The following is a 20,698-nucleotide window of genomic DNA, read 5'->3' as shown; positions in this document are numbered from 1 at the left end:
GCGGATGCGCAGGCTGGTCTGGATCCATGCTGGTCGCAAATGCACTATGCTGGTTTTCACATGGCAAGGCTCAATCATTATAAATTTCACATGATTTGATTTTATTCCAAAATCCCAAGGAGTCTTTGAACAGCACTATATAACAAACAAAAAATCCTTTTCTAAAAACAATAGTTATTGCATATACTTATCACACTTCCTCTGTCATTTTCATATTCATCTTTTCTAAACTAAAAACTTTAAATATGAATTTCTTGGTTATTAATAGAAGCTAAATTTATTTTTACATTCAAAGACTGAATATTTGAAATAGTATCTGTACATAGCAGTGATGAGATGCAACAGTGCTGATATGTCATTTAACCTCTAGCCTGCTGGCGGCAAGTGACACATCCATGCAGGCTGATCATGGTCTGCACTGTAAGCTATTCAGTCAGTAAATTTTTAGTGAACTCCCCTTTAAAAAGTAAATGGTACTGCCCAAATTGAATGATGGACCAGTCCATATTAGAAATATAGCAGGGTAAAGGTTAATTTGCCTTTATCAGTTCATCATTGTCTTTCATGTAAAGTGAGATGGTTTTGAATGGTAAGGGACCTTACCCTGCTGCAGGAATTTTGGATGTAGAAGGACCTGGCACTTTGCGTGTTGGAGATTTCGCACCATCTGGAGCACCTTCCCCGGGCTGGAAGATGTATTGGTAATCGGGCAGCACTTGCTCCATAGCATTGTAGCTTGGCATGTCACCATCCTTGGTTGGCTGAAACACAGACATTTAAATTCATTGATAATGTTTTGTTTATTGAGAAATAAATCAGTCAAATGATAAAATACAATAGTGAATATCAAAACTGTTATTTCGACACACTATGTAGTTTTCAAAAGATGCTAATATATTATATACCACTAAAAGTGATAATTAGGAAAAGCTTTGAATTTAGGCTGATGGTACTGACCAATATTGCTACACCATCACATCAAACCTTTGACCATAGTATATTTTTTTAACAACTCATTGATCAAGTTTCTGTTATGCAAGGCCTTGATTTTCACAAAAGTACAAATATGAAATAAGGCACTGCCTCAATCAGGAATCGATCCAACATCAACTCATCCCATAACATTTGAAAGAGCACGGAATGACACATTTTTGAATTTGATAGTAAATATCTAATTCGGTATATCGCATGTTTAAATACCGTAGAGGGATCGATCCTGATTTTCGTCGCTAAGCATAGGATTTATTCCCTATCAATTTAAAGGTAGATTTCGGAATAAAAACAACACTGCCCATAATGTATTGTATTACAGGTAATTTCCACCTCTTGGATAGGCGCTATCTCTGGAGAGGTATATTTATTTTATATGAACTGTGCTCACTAGGTGCTTTTATTTACAAGTGCACACTACGTGTATATATACAATATATCCATATTTGTACTGATGTGCAAGACATTGCAGTTCGGACAAGTTATGTGGACGCTTAATAGGCACAAGGAAAAAGCGTATTCTCCCAAAAAATATGAAGTAAGACCCTCTGTGCACGTGCCGGAAGTAAACATTTTTTAATCTGATAGTATATGTCTCATTCGCTATATTGCATGTTACCACAGAGGGATCAATCCCGATTTTAATCGCTTCGTGACGAAAATTGGTAGGATCGATTCCCTACTACATGTTCAAATTATATTTTTGAATCTTACTTTAACAAACACAAAATGTCTTATCTGCCACTTTTTACTCTATAATACTTATTTCACAGGATAATTCTTTTATCAATTTTTATCACCTTTTTTTTTCTTTTTGAAGGAGACTGCAAAGGTAGCTGGCTAAAATCATATCAATAGAAATAGCTATTGCTCATTGTAAACAGGAAAGAAGATGATGCTAAGAAACAAATAACTGAACTGAGAGTTTAAAAAACAAGAGCTGTCTCCGTAGGATGACACATGCCCCCGATGGCACTTTGAATGAATAGTTATGGCCGATGTTAGAGTTTAGGACCTTTGACCTACGGAGCTGGGTCTTGCGTGCGACACATCGTCTTACTGTGTCACACATTCATGTATAGTTATTTTAAAATCCATGCATGAATGACAAAGATATGGACCGGACATGCCCATCAATGCACTATCATGAAAAATGATCTTTAACGTCTAAGTGTGACCTTGACCTTTGAGCTATGGACCTGGGTCTTGCGTGTGACACGTCGTCTTAATGTGGTACACATTCATGCCAAGTTATTTGAAAATCCATCCATCGATGACAAAGATATGGACCGGACACGCCCATCAATGCACTATCCTTTAACATCTAAGTGTGACCTTGACCTTTGAGCTACGAACTTGGTCTTGCGCAGGACACGTCGTCTTACTGTGGTACACATTAATGCCAAGTTATTTGAAAATCCATCCATCGATGACAAAGATATGGACCGGACACGCCCATCAATGCACTATCCTTTAATGTCTAAGTGTGACCTTGACCTTTGAGCTACGGACCTGGGTCTTGCGCACTGCACGTCGTCTTACTGTGGTACACATCCATGCCAAGTTATTTGAAAATCCATCCATCGATGACAAAGATATGGACCGGACACGCCCATCAATGCACTATCCTTTAACGTCTAAGTGTGACCTGGACCTTTGAGCTACGGACCTGCTTCTTGCGCACTGCACGTCATCTTACTGTGGTACACATTCATGCCAAGTTATTTGAAAATCCATCCATCGATGACAAAGATATAGACCGGACACGCCCATCAATGCACTATCCTTTAACGTCTAAGTGTGACCTTGACCTTTGAGCTATGGACCTGGGACTTGCGCACTGCACGTCGTCTTACTGTGGTACACATTCAGGCCAAGTTATTTGAAAATCCATCCATCGATGACAAAGATATGGACCGGACACGAATATTGCGGACAGACCGACAGACCGACAGACGGTTCAAAAACTATATGCCTCCCTTCGGGGGCATAAAAAAGAATAAAAAAATTCAATAGAGGGATATGGATGAGGAATACCATAAAATAAAATTGGACACAATTACAAAAGTCAAAAACACTTTTTGGGAGTCCCTATGAGCTTGACCTTAAAGCCACTTTTCCCAATATCAACAGGAATCTGCCTCAAGTATCACTTAGTGATTGCTTAAAATTTAAAAGCCGTAGCTGCTATTCTTTCTGACTTAAGCATAGAAACAAAAAATTAACAGATTTTAAGTCAGGTCCCTGTGACCCTGACCTTTGAAAATATTGAACTAAACAATCAGTAATACTTATTCATTTAGCATAGTTATTATACTTTATGTCTTAGAGTGGAAACCATTCTCATTCTCAAGGTAAGTTTGACCTTGACCTTTGATCTACAGACCCCTCAAAAACAAATAATTATTGGGGTCTTCCTCAACTGATGCAAAGTCAAAGTAAGTCTGAAATCTGTGGCCCTTATGCTTTCTGACACAGAGTCAAAATAAAATATTTACTGACTGATGGACAATGTTATGATATGTCCCATTTTTTTTCAAAAAATCTTGCTTTTGTTCATATAAAACTTTAAACATTTTTGGATATCTTTGTTCACCATTTGCATTAAAAGCATTTAAACTAATTATTATCATTGGATGGGATATTATTTTGTTGAAGTTTATTTGAGTAATTTACATTGAAAAATGAATGCCTCAAAACTTCACTTTGATAATACATGTTAAATAAAAGTCATAAATAGATGATACTCTTTCAAAACCATGTCAATAGTATTAAATTTATCTCCAAAAATAATAAGATTGCAGAATTTATCACACAATAACCTGTGTTATTGATCGACAAAAGTAAATTTCTTTTATAGAAGTTCCCTGACATAAGATTATTTAAATCTCAAGGTATATAATCTATTTAATGTAAACATTGCCAAACTTAATGAAAAGACTTCTACTCTTCAAAATTATACCTATTATGTCAAATCTTTGTTAACATTAGCAGCTTTTTTGATCAGTGAAAAAAATGTATAAAATTTTTACATTACGATGAAGACGTTATTTGAATGGGAAAACATATAGAAAAACTAAGTAAATACTATATACCTCCTCCAGTTCTGCAGTATACGGCCTGTAATAATCCGCAGACATTTTGAAAAAATACCTACATTTATAATACTAAACTATGTATATTATACCTGTTAGTACCAAAACAGTTTCAAGTTTCAAAAACAAATAACATTAAGTACAGAATACAATACCGTTAACTGAACTGTTACAACGTATTGTTTTAAAACATACCCTTTAATGTCCTCGCGTATCATATATCACTTACTGTCTTATCGTTTAATCTAAAGAAGATATAATTTCGAATCAAAGATAGGGCATCACTCACCGTCACTGTAAATGGCCTATAATACATCGTAGCCATTTTGACAGTTTGAACACTTTATCCCTGGTATCAAGTAAGATTTCACAAACACATTTATCTCCAAATCCAAATTTTCTTTCACTGATGTTTCTTAATAACTCCAGACTGTGCTTCAGATTTTTCTAATCGATAATCAATTCACCAATCAATATTCTGACAATAAGGTTAAGACACAGTCCAACTTAATTACAGCTGATAAGACATAAAGCTATAATTGGGCGATCATTCAAATATCTCAAGTTACCCCGTTTGAGGTCCAATACAGGTAGGCAGATTAAAATTGTTCTTGTCCGTACAAGTGACGTAAGGAGATTGTCTTAAGATTTAAATGGATCTGAAATGTTTTATTTATATCACGTCACAGTGTTACAAGTGGTACACTTTAAAAAGATTTAAGCCCATTCTCTTAAAATAAAAAGTATAAATAAAACAGAAGTTTAAACTTCTTTTTTCATCTGTTTTCCTCCTGGAGGTATACTTGTGTTTGCTTTTTATAAGTATGGGTAGCATAAAAGTCTTAAATTCAGTTTGGAAAATTTGTCGATAAAGTTTTATAGCATTCAATATAAATATATCTTAAGATTTTGGTCAACAGTGTGTTTATATTAGTGGTAACTAAGGTAAATAAACTTGAATGAAGGAGTGTAGTATAAAAGGAGAGATTTCATTTGTTAAGGAATCAGTGTATTATTTGACATGATTTTGATAGGAAAACTATTTAAGTGTAAGGTTATTGAATAAAATTTAGAAGTACCTTTTCATGTAATATGCAAAATATCTTTAATAAGTTCAATGAAAATTTTACACCTCTTTTCATGATATTATAGATGGATGTCTTGGCATAATATATAAATAAATTTAGTATCTGTTATTAACTTTTAAGTACTTTTAGGAAAAGAAATATCTTATGTAAAAAAAATATTGATGTTCTTTGCAGTTTTGATTGAGCAATGAAAGTTGCACTTTTAAAAATGATTAATGTTGAATGGGATTGTGTGTGTCATTTCTAAATAGTTTTCACACTTTAATTTGAAAATTATCAGCAGTGTTGCTTAAAAACATGTGATATGTGATATTTAGTATACAGAATTGCAGGGAGTTTGACAGGGCCATTGCTACCTTTAAAGAATATAGGAAATGGCTACTGTTAACCAATTTAGGACATTGCTACCTTTAATCAATTTAGAACATTTCTCCCTTCAACCAATTTAGGATATTGCTATTGTTTACCAATTCAGGACATTGCTACTGTTTACCAATTTAGGACATTGCTAACTTTAACTTATCTAAAGCATTGCTACCTTTAACCAATTAAGGACATTGTTACCTTTAAACAAGTTAGGACATTGCTAGCTTTAACCAATTTAGGACATTGCTATCTTCAACCAGTTTATGGACATTGCTCCCTTCAACCAAATTAGGACATTGCTAACTTCAACCAATTTAGGACATTGCTCCCTTCAACCAAATTAGGACATTGCTACCTTCAACCAGTTTAGGGACATTGCTCCCTTCAACCAAATTAGTACATTGCTAACTTCAACCAATTTAGGACATTGCTCTCTTCAACCAGTTTAAGATATACTACTACTGTATAGTAATTTAGGACATTGCTACTGTTTACCAATTTAGGACATTGATATCTTCAACCAATTCAGGACATCGCTCTCTTTAACAATTGAGGGCATTGCTTCCTTCAACCAATTTAGGATATTGCTATCGTTTACCAATTTAGCACTTTGCTACTGTTTACCAATTTAGGACATTGCTAACTTTAACTTATCTAAAGCATTGCTACCTTTAACCAATTAAGGACATTGTTACCTTTAATCAAATTAGGACATTGCTAGCTTTAACCAATTTAGGACATTGATACCTTCAACCAATCTAGGACATTTTTCCCTATAACAATTTAGGATATTGCTCCCTTCAACCAGTTTAAGACATTGCTACTGTTTACCAATTTAGGACATTGCTAACTTTAACTGATTTAAAGCATTGCTACCTTTAACCAATTAAGGACATTGTTACCTTTAAACAATTTATGACATTGCTACCTGTAACCAATTAAGGACATTGCTATCTTTAACCAATTTACTAACATACTAAAAATGCACATATTGTACAGTCCATGGATGTTTTCTGATATATTTTGAGAAAATTTATGATTCTAGAATGCTTCAGGAGGCTTATGCACAGACAAAAACATCACTGAAATTGTGACTTTTTCTCAAAAATCCTATCCTGAAAATTTTTCGAGGTCCAGTTTAATTAAAATCTGTCCATGAAAAAAATAAAGCACATCTTTTTCCTTGGATGGATTGTTCTTTGTATATCATGAAGCTTTGAAAAATCATTGTTAACTAAAACTCTACAATGCAGGGTTAGAATTTAACAGTTTTTGCACTTGCAAATTTTTGCGAGTATAAAAAATTTCAACTCGCAATTTATCAACTTTAGTCGCAATTTTGTTCATCCAATTTGGGCAGAAACAAGGCTCTGTCCTCCATAACACTACTGGTAAGCGTGTGTAGTACAAAACACAGTTTTTCCATCAAATATCGTGCGCAAATCTGCAAACAGTTCACGCACAATGTAAAAACTTCATCAATCAGTGCATACTGTGTGAAACATCATCATTAAATGCGTATTTACAGCAGATTGAAACTGAAAGTTAAAGAAATTAAAACCGTCATAGTTTCTACTTGAGATTTTGCACTCGCAAAGTTTGGGCAAAAGTCATTCGCATTTTTCAATATGTACTCGCATTTTGCGAGTATGCAAACTTAAATTCAAACCCTGCAAAGCAGAAATATGTTTAGTAAAAATGTGCAGAACTACCCTAACATACATCCAAACAAACAGAAATGGTCAGGTGTGAACACAAACCTACCTGACATGACGTTGACTGTCCCATAACACCATACTATAACATTATGCTTTATACTATGAAACAGTGAAAATACTGCTATTTACAATTCCTTAATGAACATTATATTCCACATGAGTACTGTCCATTGATAATTTTAGGTTCAAGACATGGAAATATAAACATGCCCTGATTAGCCAATAATCAGTCACCTTTTAATTAAAGATAACTTTCAACCCATGTAATACATATCAATTCATTTTCTTGATATATTTAATCTCGTATCCATTCAAATTCTGATCATGACTTTCAAACAGGTTTTCATGCAACTATGCTGTTGCTTCTTGATTATAAAAGATACATTAAAATCATTCATGGTAAATTTGCATTTTAACATACTGAAAGTGTGAAAGATATTCAAAAGGTATTACGAAATATAAATGCATCTCAAAATTACTCTCTGACTGACACTTTAGAGAATAATATGAACTTAGGTGCTACCTAGAAGGCAGAGCTCCCTTGAAAAATCACCAGTGCCCCTTGAAAATTAAAGGAGTGCTGCTGGAATTATCTGGAATTATGGATCCGTTTTAAGAAGTTTATGTTCTTTAAGATCTATTACAATTTTAAGAATTGATGATAATTTATGATTTCTGAATGATGTCTTAGAATGCCTTAAGATTAGATCTTGACATGCGAAAACTCTACAAATATGCTATATACGAACTAAAGAAAGTTACGGTTCTTTTTAGAAGGAAGAATGTGTCCAACTTTTAAGGAAAAATACTGCTATGATAGACGTCTAGTATGGGGGAATGAAAATCATTTACATGTACCAAGCTTGTTTAAAACCCAAAAGACTAGCCATTTTTAAAAGTTAGTGATGAGAATTTTACCCAGAGAAAATCACTGTTTGCCGAAATTCTCAAAAACTCATGTTTTATTTACTGAATTTACTGCTAAGTTAACAGTCTATGACATTTTTTATGGTTAATCTTTTAGCTCTACTGGTATAGAATAGGAATGGTAGTAGGAGCCTTTTTGATGTTTATTGATAATTCAAAGCCTAGTAATAAACTCTGGTCAGTGACTTTTAAGCTTGTGGATGAAATATATGTGAATGGAGAGAAAAGCATTATGTGCTTTTCACAGTTCAATGCCTGTATATTTTGTTCCCAAAACCTTTTTCAAAAATAAGTTTTATCTACAGACAGTACATTGGAACCTGATATCACTAACAAAACACTTGTTAAATTTCACATGAATGACTTTATTTTTTACAAAGCTTTCAAAACTCGTAAAAAAAAACACACTGAAATAAAAAAAAATCTAAAAAAAATGGCTTCCGGTGAGGATCGAACTCCCAACCTATGGTTTTTAATGCGAACTCGGTAACCACTGCACCAACGTGGAAGGATGACATCATCATTACAAATGTAAGTATACATAATAAATTTCAGTTATGGCAGCGTGACGAAAATCGTTTCCCATTGAAAATATTGTATTTTATCCTTTTTTCTTCGTAGAAAATGTATTAAGCACTAAATTCTTATTATCAGACACTCATTTACATTTTTATTCAACATTCAAAGCAGTAAGCGAAACGCTTTTGTCAACCATAAACAGCAAGCGTCTACTGACGTCTTACTAATTAATTACTATGAGCATTGTGTACTGGAAGAAACCCGAACAACACCGATTCCAAAAAAGTACCACGAATTTTCAACTCGATAGTAATTCTATACACAGTTTTATTCATTTTCTTTTTCACACGTTTAACCGTAATGCGATGCTGCGGCGGCGAAAGCTCTGCTACTAATTACTTTTCTGACTTAGAGGATCTTTGACCTAATATTAAATTGATTTTGATCGTTTTAATATCATAGAACCTTTCTCCCCAAATACAGTCACACTGACATGAATATCTTCTATTTTAACCTTTACCCTGCTAAATTTCTAAAATGGACTGGTCCATTATTCAATTTGGGCAGTTCCACTTGTTTATCAAAGGGATGTTCACTTAAAATTTACTGACTGAAAAGCGAACAGTGCAGACCATGATCAGCCTGCACGTCAGACGTGCAGGCTGATCTTGGTCTGCACTGGTCACAAAGGCAGAATCGCTGGCCGCCAGCAGGCTAAACATGACATGAACATATTATACCTGCATTAAGCAGCCAGTAAAAGGTGTGATACAATTAGGCTACTAAAGGGTAAAGGCAGGTGGCTGCTTAAGACAAGTTGAAATAAGAACAAAAAGTCAATTTGGGAAGTCAGCTGATTGACTTCTTAAGGCATGTGGCTGCTTCATACAGGTGGCCATTAAGACAGGTTCAACATATATGAAACATAGGTGTATACAGAGACTACATATTTTTTAAGACATTACCAGATAGGCATGGAAACAGGAATTTGCTAGATGAAATGGTGTCCTTTTTCATTTTATTTATTAAAAAAAAACTCTAACAAGACTGTCTGTATGAGACAATGCAGTAGCAGAAAAAAAGGATGTAGAATTTATTTATGTGAAAGAAGGCATCCAGCTGGCTTGCAGAGTCAGTTGTTTTACCTAGGTGTCCATATCCGTGCCCGATATAATGACCAGAGGGGCACCTAGGGTTTTAACTTCACTATAAATGCATGACCTAAATTTCGCCAGTGTTACTTAAAACCAATCAATAAATAAATATATTGGCTTTTTATACATGAAAATTGTGATACTGCACACTGGATTATTAAGACTGAAATTTTACGTATGGACTAAAGAATGTTTTACTGTTGTATGAACCCTATGATAAACACATGCATCTTTCTAACATGATACTTACAGATAGAGGTCTCTTCTTTATTTTCTGCAGTACATATCTTCCTGGGTTTGGTTTCCTATAGTACTGGTGAGGGGCCGATGGTGGGGTCTTTGGTGTTCTTGGTGCTGACAGCGGGCTCTCTACCTTGGCCTGTCTTGCAGGGGACTCAAGTTTCAGAATTTCTGCAGAATCCCCACGATAATATCCCGGTACGTCAGACGGTGGGTAGAGATCCAATGATGGAATATCCTCAATGTTGCTCACGGACACCATGGAGTCTGGAGTCTATAAAAAAGGTCACATTTACTTCTGAATTAAAAAGATCCTGAATCGTCTTCTATATAATCCTATGATGTCAATGGTATAACTGCTAAACAAAAATAGTAATGTGCACTATAAACTGCAGCACAACTTATTATTTCCATAATTTCTGCATTAGTGTTTTTTTTACTGCCTTAAAGAACACAAATTGTCATATTTTCTTATTACTTATTACTTTTTTATCTTTTTTTTCTTAACAAATTCAAAGATTCTGCAGATATATTATGCTCCTTTCGAGTTTGTACAAAGGCTTTAAATAAAAATATTTCCAATAAAATAATACAGATCCAATTATTACAGATAAACAATTGAACCTACCTCTGTTGTTATCAGTTTTAAGATCATACCCACTGTTGGTCGTCTTCCATCAATCGTTGACATGTCTGAACCCTGGGTATAAATAGATATAGGAATTCTGTTAAACTGGTTGAAAGAATTGCTCAGTATCAGTTTATAATACATGCATAGTGAAATTATTAAGGTAGCAGGGGTTGGGAGGTGGGGGTTGTGAGGATTAGCACCTGCTATGATGGTTTGTAGTCTCTGCTACTTTTCCTGCAGGAAATAAAGTTGTACTGGTAAATGGGAGGACCCACAAACCTGTCCCATCTACCCTGCAACTTCCACCTTCTAATCCAACAATTAATGAAACCCCTGTGGTAATGAAAAAGTAATGACACTCCACAATTTCTAAGTAATCACATTGTGAGTGAACTCGGCATGCTTCAGATGTAAATGTAGCTCAACCCACACAAGGCTTTCATAAAAACTGCAAAATGCCAAAATCACATATGTAGAATATGTTATTTGCTGACTGTGATTACCGCTCCACTAATTTTTAGATAATGTTAAACTTCTGTTGGATCCAGTGCCTTTTCCCATTTTTTTTACATTATTTTGCAAAGATCCACATAAAAGTAATATATCATTATAAAGGTCTCATGGGTTGGTAGTAATTTTTAATTTTTATTTTTAATACATTTTACATAATGAGAATTTTAGGGCTAAATGAACTTGTCACTGTCTAAAACTCATTCCATTGAAAAATTTCTTAAACTATATGGTGTCCAAAATGACTAGCAGAAATTCAAAACTAATCAAGAAATTCTGAAAATTTAAATGTTCCTATTACCTCCCTTTTTTAAGAATGAGATATAACACGAATGGTTTAAAGTGAAACCAAGCAAAAACCTTGTAATAGAAAATGGTGCATCAAACAGTAATCATTTGTTAGTTTAATATTATTGGTTTTAAAAAAATCAGCAAAAAGAGCAATATATTAAATACTTTAAACCTAGAAATGGTTTTGCGCTATTTAACTTGGCGACTTTTGCAGTCAGTGTGTTTCCGCGAATTTTAAAGTCGTGAAACAACCATCTGCCTTGAAAATGCGAAAGTTAGTTTTTTTCATTGCAAGTCAGCTGCAAAGCTTCTCCCCGATACATTTAGTAGTTAAAAGTGCTTTATGATTGCTAATAGTGCATTGTGGAACGTAAAATTTGCTAACGATCATAAAGCATGGTCGACTGAAAATGCGTTAAGGATAAGACCCCAGTTATTTGCCCAGTTTGTAAGAAGTATTACCTTACGTGCTTAAGTTGCCTGTAATTTTGCCTGCAAATGTTTGTTATATTCTTAAGCTATTAAGTTTTTGCGTATTTCGAGTCCAATGTATTCTGCGAAGCTTTGTAGCCGCTTAATTGCCTGTCAAAATAAAAACGCGAAATATAGTTTTCGTGAATGTTTCTAGGGTTACAGTACACTGATAAAAAGTTTTGCTGTTTTGAAATTATGTTTATGACAAAAATTCTTCTTGTTAAAGAAGCTGAATACCCTTACAGAAGCAAGCCTCTGTGGCGTACATGCTGCGTATTTGCTGTGTATATGCCGCGAACACAGTAGTACGCCAGAGGAGTACATTTTACATACACCGCATGCCGCGTACATGCCGCGTACTATTTCGACGAGTACACAGCATGTACGCAGGAGGTCACTAGTACACTTCAAGTACGCAGCACAGACTCTGAAAATTTAAGGAGTACACTGCATGTACGCAGGAGGGACTTGTACAAGAAAATAGTACACTACATGTACACCGCAGATACTTCGAAATTTATAACACTTATATTTAGTTGCATTAAAGTTGTTTCCCCTTGATGCAGTTACTCCATTTTCTTCAGATGTTTACCAAATTACATGCTACAAAAATTGATTTATTTCATTGAAAAGTGGATGAAGAAAAGCATACTAATTTATTTGATAACATCAATCTACATTATTTTGGAAAGGGTAAATACTTATTGATGCATGTCACTTATCTTTTTTCTGTTTTTTTTCTGTCCAAATGAATCAGCATTTGCATAAGAAATTGGTGGGGTAAGGAATTTACATATCACAGCAGTTTCGCCACAAGAGTACACAGCATGTATGCAGCAGGAGTACACAGCATGTACGCCACAGGACTCGGGCCAGGAGTACACAGAATGTACGCCGCAGGAGTACACAGCATGTACGCCGCAGGAGTACACAGCATGTACGCCGCAGGGGTAGTACACGCAGGCTCATTTGCATGTGAAAAGTGTATGTGCTGCGTACAGCTGCGTACTATTTCCCGCATACTAAATTCCTCCAGCGTACATCCTGTGTACTATGTAGTCTACAGCATGTACGCAGCAAGTAGTACGCGGCAGAGCTCATTTACATGTCAAAAGTGTACTACAAACGTACTATCGGTGTATGTGCGGTGTATATCCTGCGTACTATTTAAAGCCCTTGATTTCAGTACACATCATGTACGCATCATATACGCTGTATGTACACAGCAAGAGTACGCAGCAGGCCTTTTTCTTCTGTAAGGGTAATATTTCAATCTTATATGATATGTATAACAGTCAAAACACAAAAACATTATAGATATCCAATGCCCATCTTTCATTAAAAAAATTATTTTTAGATATTTACTTCAAATGTTGAAAATCCCAATCATAAATATGTATTTAACTTACTAAATACATGAATAAGTTATGTATACATGTAAAATTACATTTATAATTAGATTTCAAGCATTAATAGTGGACTGTTAAAAAAACTTCCAGTTGTTTTAGTGATAGTACCAATTTTTACTGTGATTAGTATTCATGCAGTAAGTATGTACTATTTTAAACCTAATACATTGTACCTTTAATTCATATAAACATGTTAATTTTATGTTTACATGATGAACTATATGCAGTTATTGTTCATGTCTTTAAATATCAAATTTAGGTCTACTATACCTTTAACATAAGAGAGTATCAACAGGTAAGTTTAATATGAAATCTTCATATAATACATGAGAAAACTGTTGGAACCTCGTGTTCTGCACCACAGGAATGATGAGAAAAAACATCCAATTCTCTAAGAATCTTATAACTGCAACTACACAGTTGCATTATTGCATTTCCACATCATTTTTACATTCGAGGCAGAGTGAAAATGTTGGCAATTGATGTCTTCCTTTAGAGTTAACTTATCAACTTATTGATGCTCTAAAGGCATAACCACCTTATTTGTATTCATTTTTTGACACAAAAATAGTTTCCGAAACGTCCCACTTGATAAAAAAAAAATTTACCGACCTACCTACTAATTTTTTTGAGCATGTTACCAGAAACAATTTTTATAGGCCTTAGTAATTTCAAAGAGAAAATTTTAATAAAGCATCTGAATTCCAAAACTAATAAATAAATATTATATAAACATAACAGCCTGAACTGATTTCTCTAATATTCTGGAAGCTATTAAAATACAGAGTCTAGTTTTACCTGCATTGGGACTCCTTCTACCCTCAGACCATTCTTGGCTCTATCTGCTGTCAAATGTTTGTACATTTCTTCATCCATTAAGATAGAGGAGAACGCCACAGGGGCTTGCATACGCCAGAAATGATCGGACATTGCTGAAACAGGAAGTTCTAGTTATTCAACAGCTGTAACATCTTTGGTTTTGTTTGCTGGTTATTTATATCAACCTATACGTAAATTTGTTGTTTTTTTATCAATTTTCTGATTGGTAGTCTTTCAAGTCAGTTTCAACAAAATATTTAACAAAATGATTGGAAATTATCATTATGATTTTCTCACTTATTACCTACGCATTCAAAGTGAGATAAACTCTCACACTAGAAACAGATTACTTAATTTTTTATTGATCTTGAAGTTTGATTGCACTAGTGAAGCCTGAATGTTTCACTTGTTAGTTCAATCACAAAGTTCATACATATTGTTAGATAGCTGTGGTTTTCTGAAGGTTAACCATGTACACTTGATGACATCATTTGTTCTAAAACATCACTGTTATGGTCTGTAAGTCTACCAGGCCAATTCAATTGCATAAAAAGACAATACCATCCTCTATTTGAAGTAAGTTTTAAAAACACTGCAGAACATGATTTTCAGAAGGAATCTGAGCATAATGATTGTAGATTCACATTATCTAACTGCAATTCATTTAATTAAAGAGTGATGTGAGATTTGCTTATTGTCTAAATCAAAAATAAATGATCATTCTAATCAGTTACAGTTAAATTAGTTTGATCAAAATAGATCATTTATAAAATTAGGAATTCAAGAAAGCACAAAAAAACTAAGAAGCATATTTCAATATCCAAAACATACACCAAGGTCCACAGAAACTAAGCTACTGTGTAATTTGGTGGTTTTTGCTGTTACCTAAAGTTACTGTTAGAAGATTCAGGATAAATGGGTACATCTGACTTTGACTCTAATCTACTTCCAAATTACTAGAAAAATGAAAATCCAGAAAGACACTAAGATGGATTATAGGAAGTTGTTTAAATCTTACTCTGCTAGAAAATTGTAAAAATTCTCATTGTATACACATTATTTGCCACAAATAGCAAAGCAGCAATACCTATCAGCAAGGAAAGTACATATAAAGGAGGGATTGAAAATTATCAAATTTTAGAGTTTTTTTTTCACTTATTTTACTGTTTCCTGCAACTTTCAGTCTAAAGAAGCCATACCATACATAAATAGGATATTGAGAGTAACACTGAAAATATCAGAAAACTCATTTCTTTTCAAAACAGATTGCTTTGTTATGTAGCGGATAATATCTTCTTTTAAATATTTTATTATCACTAATGGAAAGCTACATGTATATACTGTATTCTGTTTTGCCCTTTTATTTATTTTCTTGCCTTTAACTGAAGAAAATTAAAGTCAAAGTCACACAATACTCCCTGCATTTAAAGTACAGTGAAACCACTCTAATCTAATCCTCTCAAAAATACACTTTTCCCTCTGTTCTAGAAGAAACATATTTGAAAACAAGAAACCCACTATCAAATATGAAAATTTAAAAACAAATTTTGAATAATTTTCCAAAATATCTAAACTTGCAAAGCCCAAATAGCCAATTCAATGTAATATATATATTCATTGTTACTGCTGGAAACTGTTAGAATAAATAGTTGAAAACAAATAAAATTGACGATTAATCAAAATGACACCAATTACCATTACTGCACACCATAACAACATTCACAATGACAACAAGAAAATATGTTTTTGTTACTCACACACACTTACTTTTCTTGAGCCTTCCTGGACAAATTAAAACACTAAAATCAATTTGTACTTCTTGCAATATTTGCTATGTAATTTTCGCATTAAATTGCTCACTTGAAATTTGATTTTATAAAGTGCATTCTTCTGTCAGTTTAATGCACAAGTTCTACTTCCACTGCATTCTGGCCGACAATGCAGCTTATCGAGTGAGAAATGTGTACAATTAAGATATTGAGATTAATGCTGAAAATATTAGAAAGCTCATTTCTTTTCAAACGGATTGCTTTGTTATGTAGTAGATAATATCTTCTTTGATATTTCATTACCACTAATGGAAATAGAAAAATAATAAATGCCTCAGGGGAAGCTAAAAAAATCTCAGAACTAAAAATGTGTTCATAGAACACAGATGCCCACACTATCTGAAGTAGAAACACATAAAAGAGGGCATTCTGACAATAGTACACATATAATCAACTTACAGACTGAAAAAGAAAAATCATCTTAAAAGATTTATGTCATTATTAAATGTTACATCACCTTGTTAAAGTGAAAGTTTATACCAAGTTATTTGAATATCCTTCGAGATCTATGTTTATAAAACTAAATTTATTTATTTATTTGGGTTTTACGGCGCACCAACACAGTATAGGTTATATGGCGCCTTATAAAACTAAAGGCTGGATTTAAAGACAAAAACAATGACATGACACCTTTGACCTCAAAACTTGACCTTGACCTTTGAGCTTGGGGTGTTGATGTTGCACACAACAAATCTTCTTATGGTTGTTATTTGTGTCATGTTATTTGAATATCCATGCATGCATAAAAAGTTATAGAGCAGACATGAAAACTAACTTAAAACTTTGACCTCTAAGTGTGACCTTGACCTTTGAGCTAGGGTTTGATTTGCAGAAGACATGTCATCTCATTACAGTGGTCATTTCAAAATCCAATTATGCACAACAAAGTAAAAAAAATAATAGTGAGTGAAAACAGGTGTTAGAGATTGGTAAAAAGGCAAAGTTCACTTTCTCCATTATTTCAAAAGAATGACAATGGTTTACTCCCATCTGCACATATGTTTGGTAATTTATTAGGATATCTTGCTACATTCAAGTAAATAACTCTGTACAACTGGTCACTGTTAAAGCACCCACATTATATCAATATTTGAGCGAAAAAAAAATGTTTGCCCAAATAGTGCATTCTCGCATACCAGAGGTCTACCGTGGTTCCCCGGATGAACGTCTCGGGATTTTGACGAACATCTGATGGATGAGAATGAAATAGTGTGAATGAGTCGCTTTAATGTTATGTTTGAGAAAGAAGAGAATACATTTGCTGAGTAAGAATAAAGTATATACTTGATGATGCTACATAGTATTCTATGACAAGTGCTGCCCCTGGTGTAAACAGCGTGGCCTTGTCTCTCTTATCTACAAACAGATAAGGATGGTTCCATGTAGGCTGGCTCTCTGGACGCCCTGGCAAACTCAGCTGAAAACATCAAAACAATTTATTTCATGAGCCTTATTTTACCCATTCAACAAGAATAAAATCAAAATGAATTAATTGTTTCACTTATCAACACTGTAAAATCCTTTAATTTCATGGGCATGCAATTTTGTGGTTTTGCCAGAATGGTTACGTCCTTGAGACACAAATTTGTGGATTTTGCTGCACCTTTGGCATTAAATTTAATGGATTATTAAAACCACAAAATCCATGAACATTATGCTGCCCAAATCTTGGTGGATTATCAGAGACAGATATTGTAGGACTTGCAGACCAACATGTCAATGTGGCAACAGCTGTTTGTAAAGCATGTATGCCCCCAATGATGACTTGTCTCATTTTCCAGCCCGAGATCGCTTCGACCTTGACCTAGCAACCCCCAAAACATTAGGGGTCATCCACTGACAACAGAATATCAACCTATGAAGTTTACCCATTGTGAGATAAAGCATTCTCTAGCTATTGATTGGTGTGGTCAACTGACTGATAGCAACAGACAGACAGACTGACAATGAGCAAAACAATATGCCCAATCTTCTTCTGAAGGAGAGTATCATAAAATGCCACTGTAATTTGTTTTCTTTTTGTTGGGTTTAACATCACACTGACCCAATTATAGGTCATATGGCGACTTAAATTTCCAGCTTTTTATGGTGGAGGAAGACCCCAGATGCCCCTCTGTGCATTATTTCATCAAGTGCATGAATCTGTGTAGAACCACGTACCTTCCGCAAGACAAATGGATGGCTTCCTCACATGAAGAATTAAACACCCTGAGCGAGGCTTGAACCTACATCAGTTAGGGGAAAGTGATTTGAAGTCAGCGACTTTAGCCACTCAGCCATAGAGGCCCATGGAAATGCCACACTAAAGGTATATAAACCGAAACCATAACTTTAAACTTTAAAACGTAGAATGTTAGAAATATAATCTGAAAAGACAAAATCTGTGTTGCTCATACTAAAGCACATCAATGTTACCTGAGGGTGTCCATGATGACTTCTATCAGTGACGATAAAGCTGGACGGATGAGGAGATGGGAACGTTACACTCTGCATAACAACACCAGCATTACGTGGATGATTCAGCAAATTATCACTCCTGCAACATTATCAGGATGGGAAATAAGATTTAACCATAGCTGTCTATATGATAATATATTAAACCAAATTATGCAATTAAAATACCATACTTGTCATCTTACTAGTTATATACTCCAACACAGAAGTTGTCATAGGTCTATCAATGAGAAGACTAGAAAAATCTAGAAAAAAATATTGATACAAGAGGACCATGATGGTCCTGAATCGCTCACCTGTCCCCACATGACCCAGTTTTGAACTGTGCATGACGTTGTTTTTTCTATTATTTGACATAGTGTCCTAGTTTTTGAGCTCATGTGACCCTGTTTTGAACCTGACCTAGATATCATTAAGATAAAAATTCGTAACAATTTTCATGAAGATCCATTGAAAAATATGGCCTCTAGAGAGGTCACAAGGTTTTTTATTATTTAACCTACTGACCTAGTTATTGACGGCACGTGACCGAGTTTCAAACTTGACCTAGATATCATCAAGGTGAACATTCTGACCAATTTTCATGAAGATCCATTCATAAGTATGGCCTCTAGAGAGGTCACAAGGTTTTTCTATTTTTAGACATACTGACCTAGTTTTTGACCACAGTTGATCCAGTTTGAACTTGACCTAGATATCACCAAGATGAACATTCAGACCAACTTTTATACAGATCCCATGAAAATTACGGCCTCTAGAGAGGTCACAAGGTTTTTTTTATTATTTGACCTACTGACCTAGTTGATGGCACGTGACCCAGTTTCAAACTTGACCTAGATATCATTAAGGTGAAAATGCTGACCAATTTTCATGAAGATCCATTCAAAAGTATGGCCTCTACAGAGGTCACAATGTTTTTCTATTTTTAGACATACTGACCTAGTTTTTGACCGCAGTTGACCCAGTTTCGAACTTGACCTAGATATCATCAAGATGAACATTCAGACCAACTTTCATACAGATCCCATGAAAAATATGGCCTCTAGAGAGGTCACATTGTTTTTTTATTATTTGACCTACTGACCTAGTTATTAAAGGAACGTAACCCACTTTTAAACTTGATCTAGATATCATCAAGGTAAACATTCTGACCAATTTTCATGAAGATCCATTCACAAGTATGGCCTCTAGAGTGGTCACAAGGTTTTTCTATTTTTAGACCTACTGACCTAGTTTTTGACTGCACGTGACCCAGTTTCAAACCTGACCTAGATATCATTAAGATAAATATTCAGACCAACTTTCATACAGATCCCATGAAAAATATGGCCTCTAGAGAGGTCATAAGGTTTTTCTATTATTTGACCTACTGACCTAGTTTTTAAGGGCATGTATCCCAGTTTCAAACTTGACCTAGATATCATCAAGGTAAACATTCTGACTAATTTTCATGAAGATCTTGTGAAAAATACGGCCTCTAGAGAGGTCACAAGGTTTTTCTATTTTTAGATCTACTGACCTAGTTTTTGACCACACATGACCCAGTTTTGAACTTGACCTAGGTATCATCAAGGTGAACATTCTGACTAATTTTCATAAAGACCCCATGAAAAATGTGACCTCTAGAATGGTCACAAGCAAAAGTTTACGGACGGACTAATGGACGGACACTGCGCGATCACAAAAGCTCACCTTGTCACTTTGTGACAGGTGAGCTAAAAAACAGAAAACAAGACCTATCTCAAGACAGCACACTAGACTACTCAAAGTCTTGTAGGTAAAATGGATTTTCTATTTAAGAATGGTTATATTCTCTAAAGTCATGTAAGAATTATAGAACTCGATGCTGTGATCTTGTTCAATTGCATTCAACATCTGTGTGAAGTTTCAACCAAGTTTCTGTATCTGTTTTGGAGATTTCCATGTAAATCTTTAACCTGCATTTTCAAAGTCCAGAAGGGGGCATAACTTTGCCAAAATATCATTCAGAAATATGAGACAAGCACCTTTCACACTGTTTTATTCACATGAATAACTTTTCAATTCAATATCTGCATCGACTTTGGAGGGAGAAATTTATATGCAAAACTTCAACCTAGATTTTCTAACACAAAAATGGGAATGATGTTGTTAATGTTGTTAAAATCCATGCAAGAGTTTTGGGACTTGATGCTGTAATCTTTT

At 34.5% G+C, this 20,698-nt stretch overlaps 1 protein-coding gene across 4 annotated transcripts in view; it reads right to left on the bottom strand.

Moving 5' to 3' along the window:
• The window catches only part of LOC123565058 (coiled-coil domain-containing protein 33-like), a 49,957-nt gene that overhangs the window by 9,477 nt on the left and 19,782 nt on the right, over positions 1-20,698 (bottom strand). For 2 of the 4 annotated variants that reach the window (XM_045359063.2, XM_045359062.2), the window contains exons 10-17: positions 18,476-18,596; positions 17,345-17,477; positions 15,999-16,013; positions 14,211-14,344; positions 10,726-10,797; positions 10,108-10,371; positions 7,304-7,336; positions 604-761 (exon numbers count right to left, since the gene is read on the bottom strand). In XM_045359063.2, coding sequence (XP_045214998.2) covers positions 604-761; positions 7,304-7,336; positions 10,108-10,371; positions 10,726-10,797; positions 14,211-14,344; positions 15,999-16,013; positions 17,345-17,477; positions 18,476-18,596 — 930 coding nt within the window. The remainder of the gene's footprint in view (positions 1-603; positions 762-7,303; positions 7,337-10,107; positions 10,372-10,725; positions 10,798-14,210; positions 14,345-15,998; positions 16,014-17,344; positions 17,478-18,475; positions 18,597-20,698) is intronic. The other 2 variants (XM_045359065.2, XM_045359064.2) reach the window with 2 other exon arrangements.

The sequence above is a fragment of the Mercenaria mercenaria genome, chromosome 2 (genome assembly GCF_021730395.1).
Source record: "Mercenaria mercenaria strain notata chromosome 2, MADL_Memer_1, whole genome shotgun sequence".
Taxonomy (NCBI): domain Eukaryota; kingdom Metazoa; phylum Mollusca; class Bivalvia; order Venerida; family Veneridae; genus Mercenaria; species Mercenaria mercenaria.
This window is presented reverse-complemented; position numbering and strand designations above follow the sequence as displayed.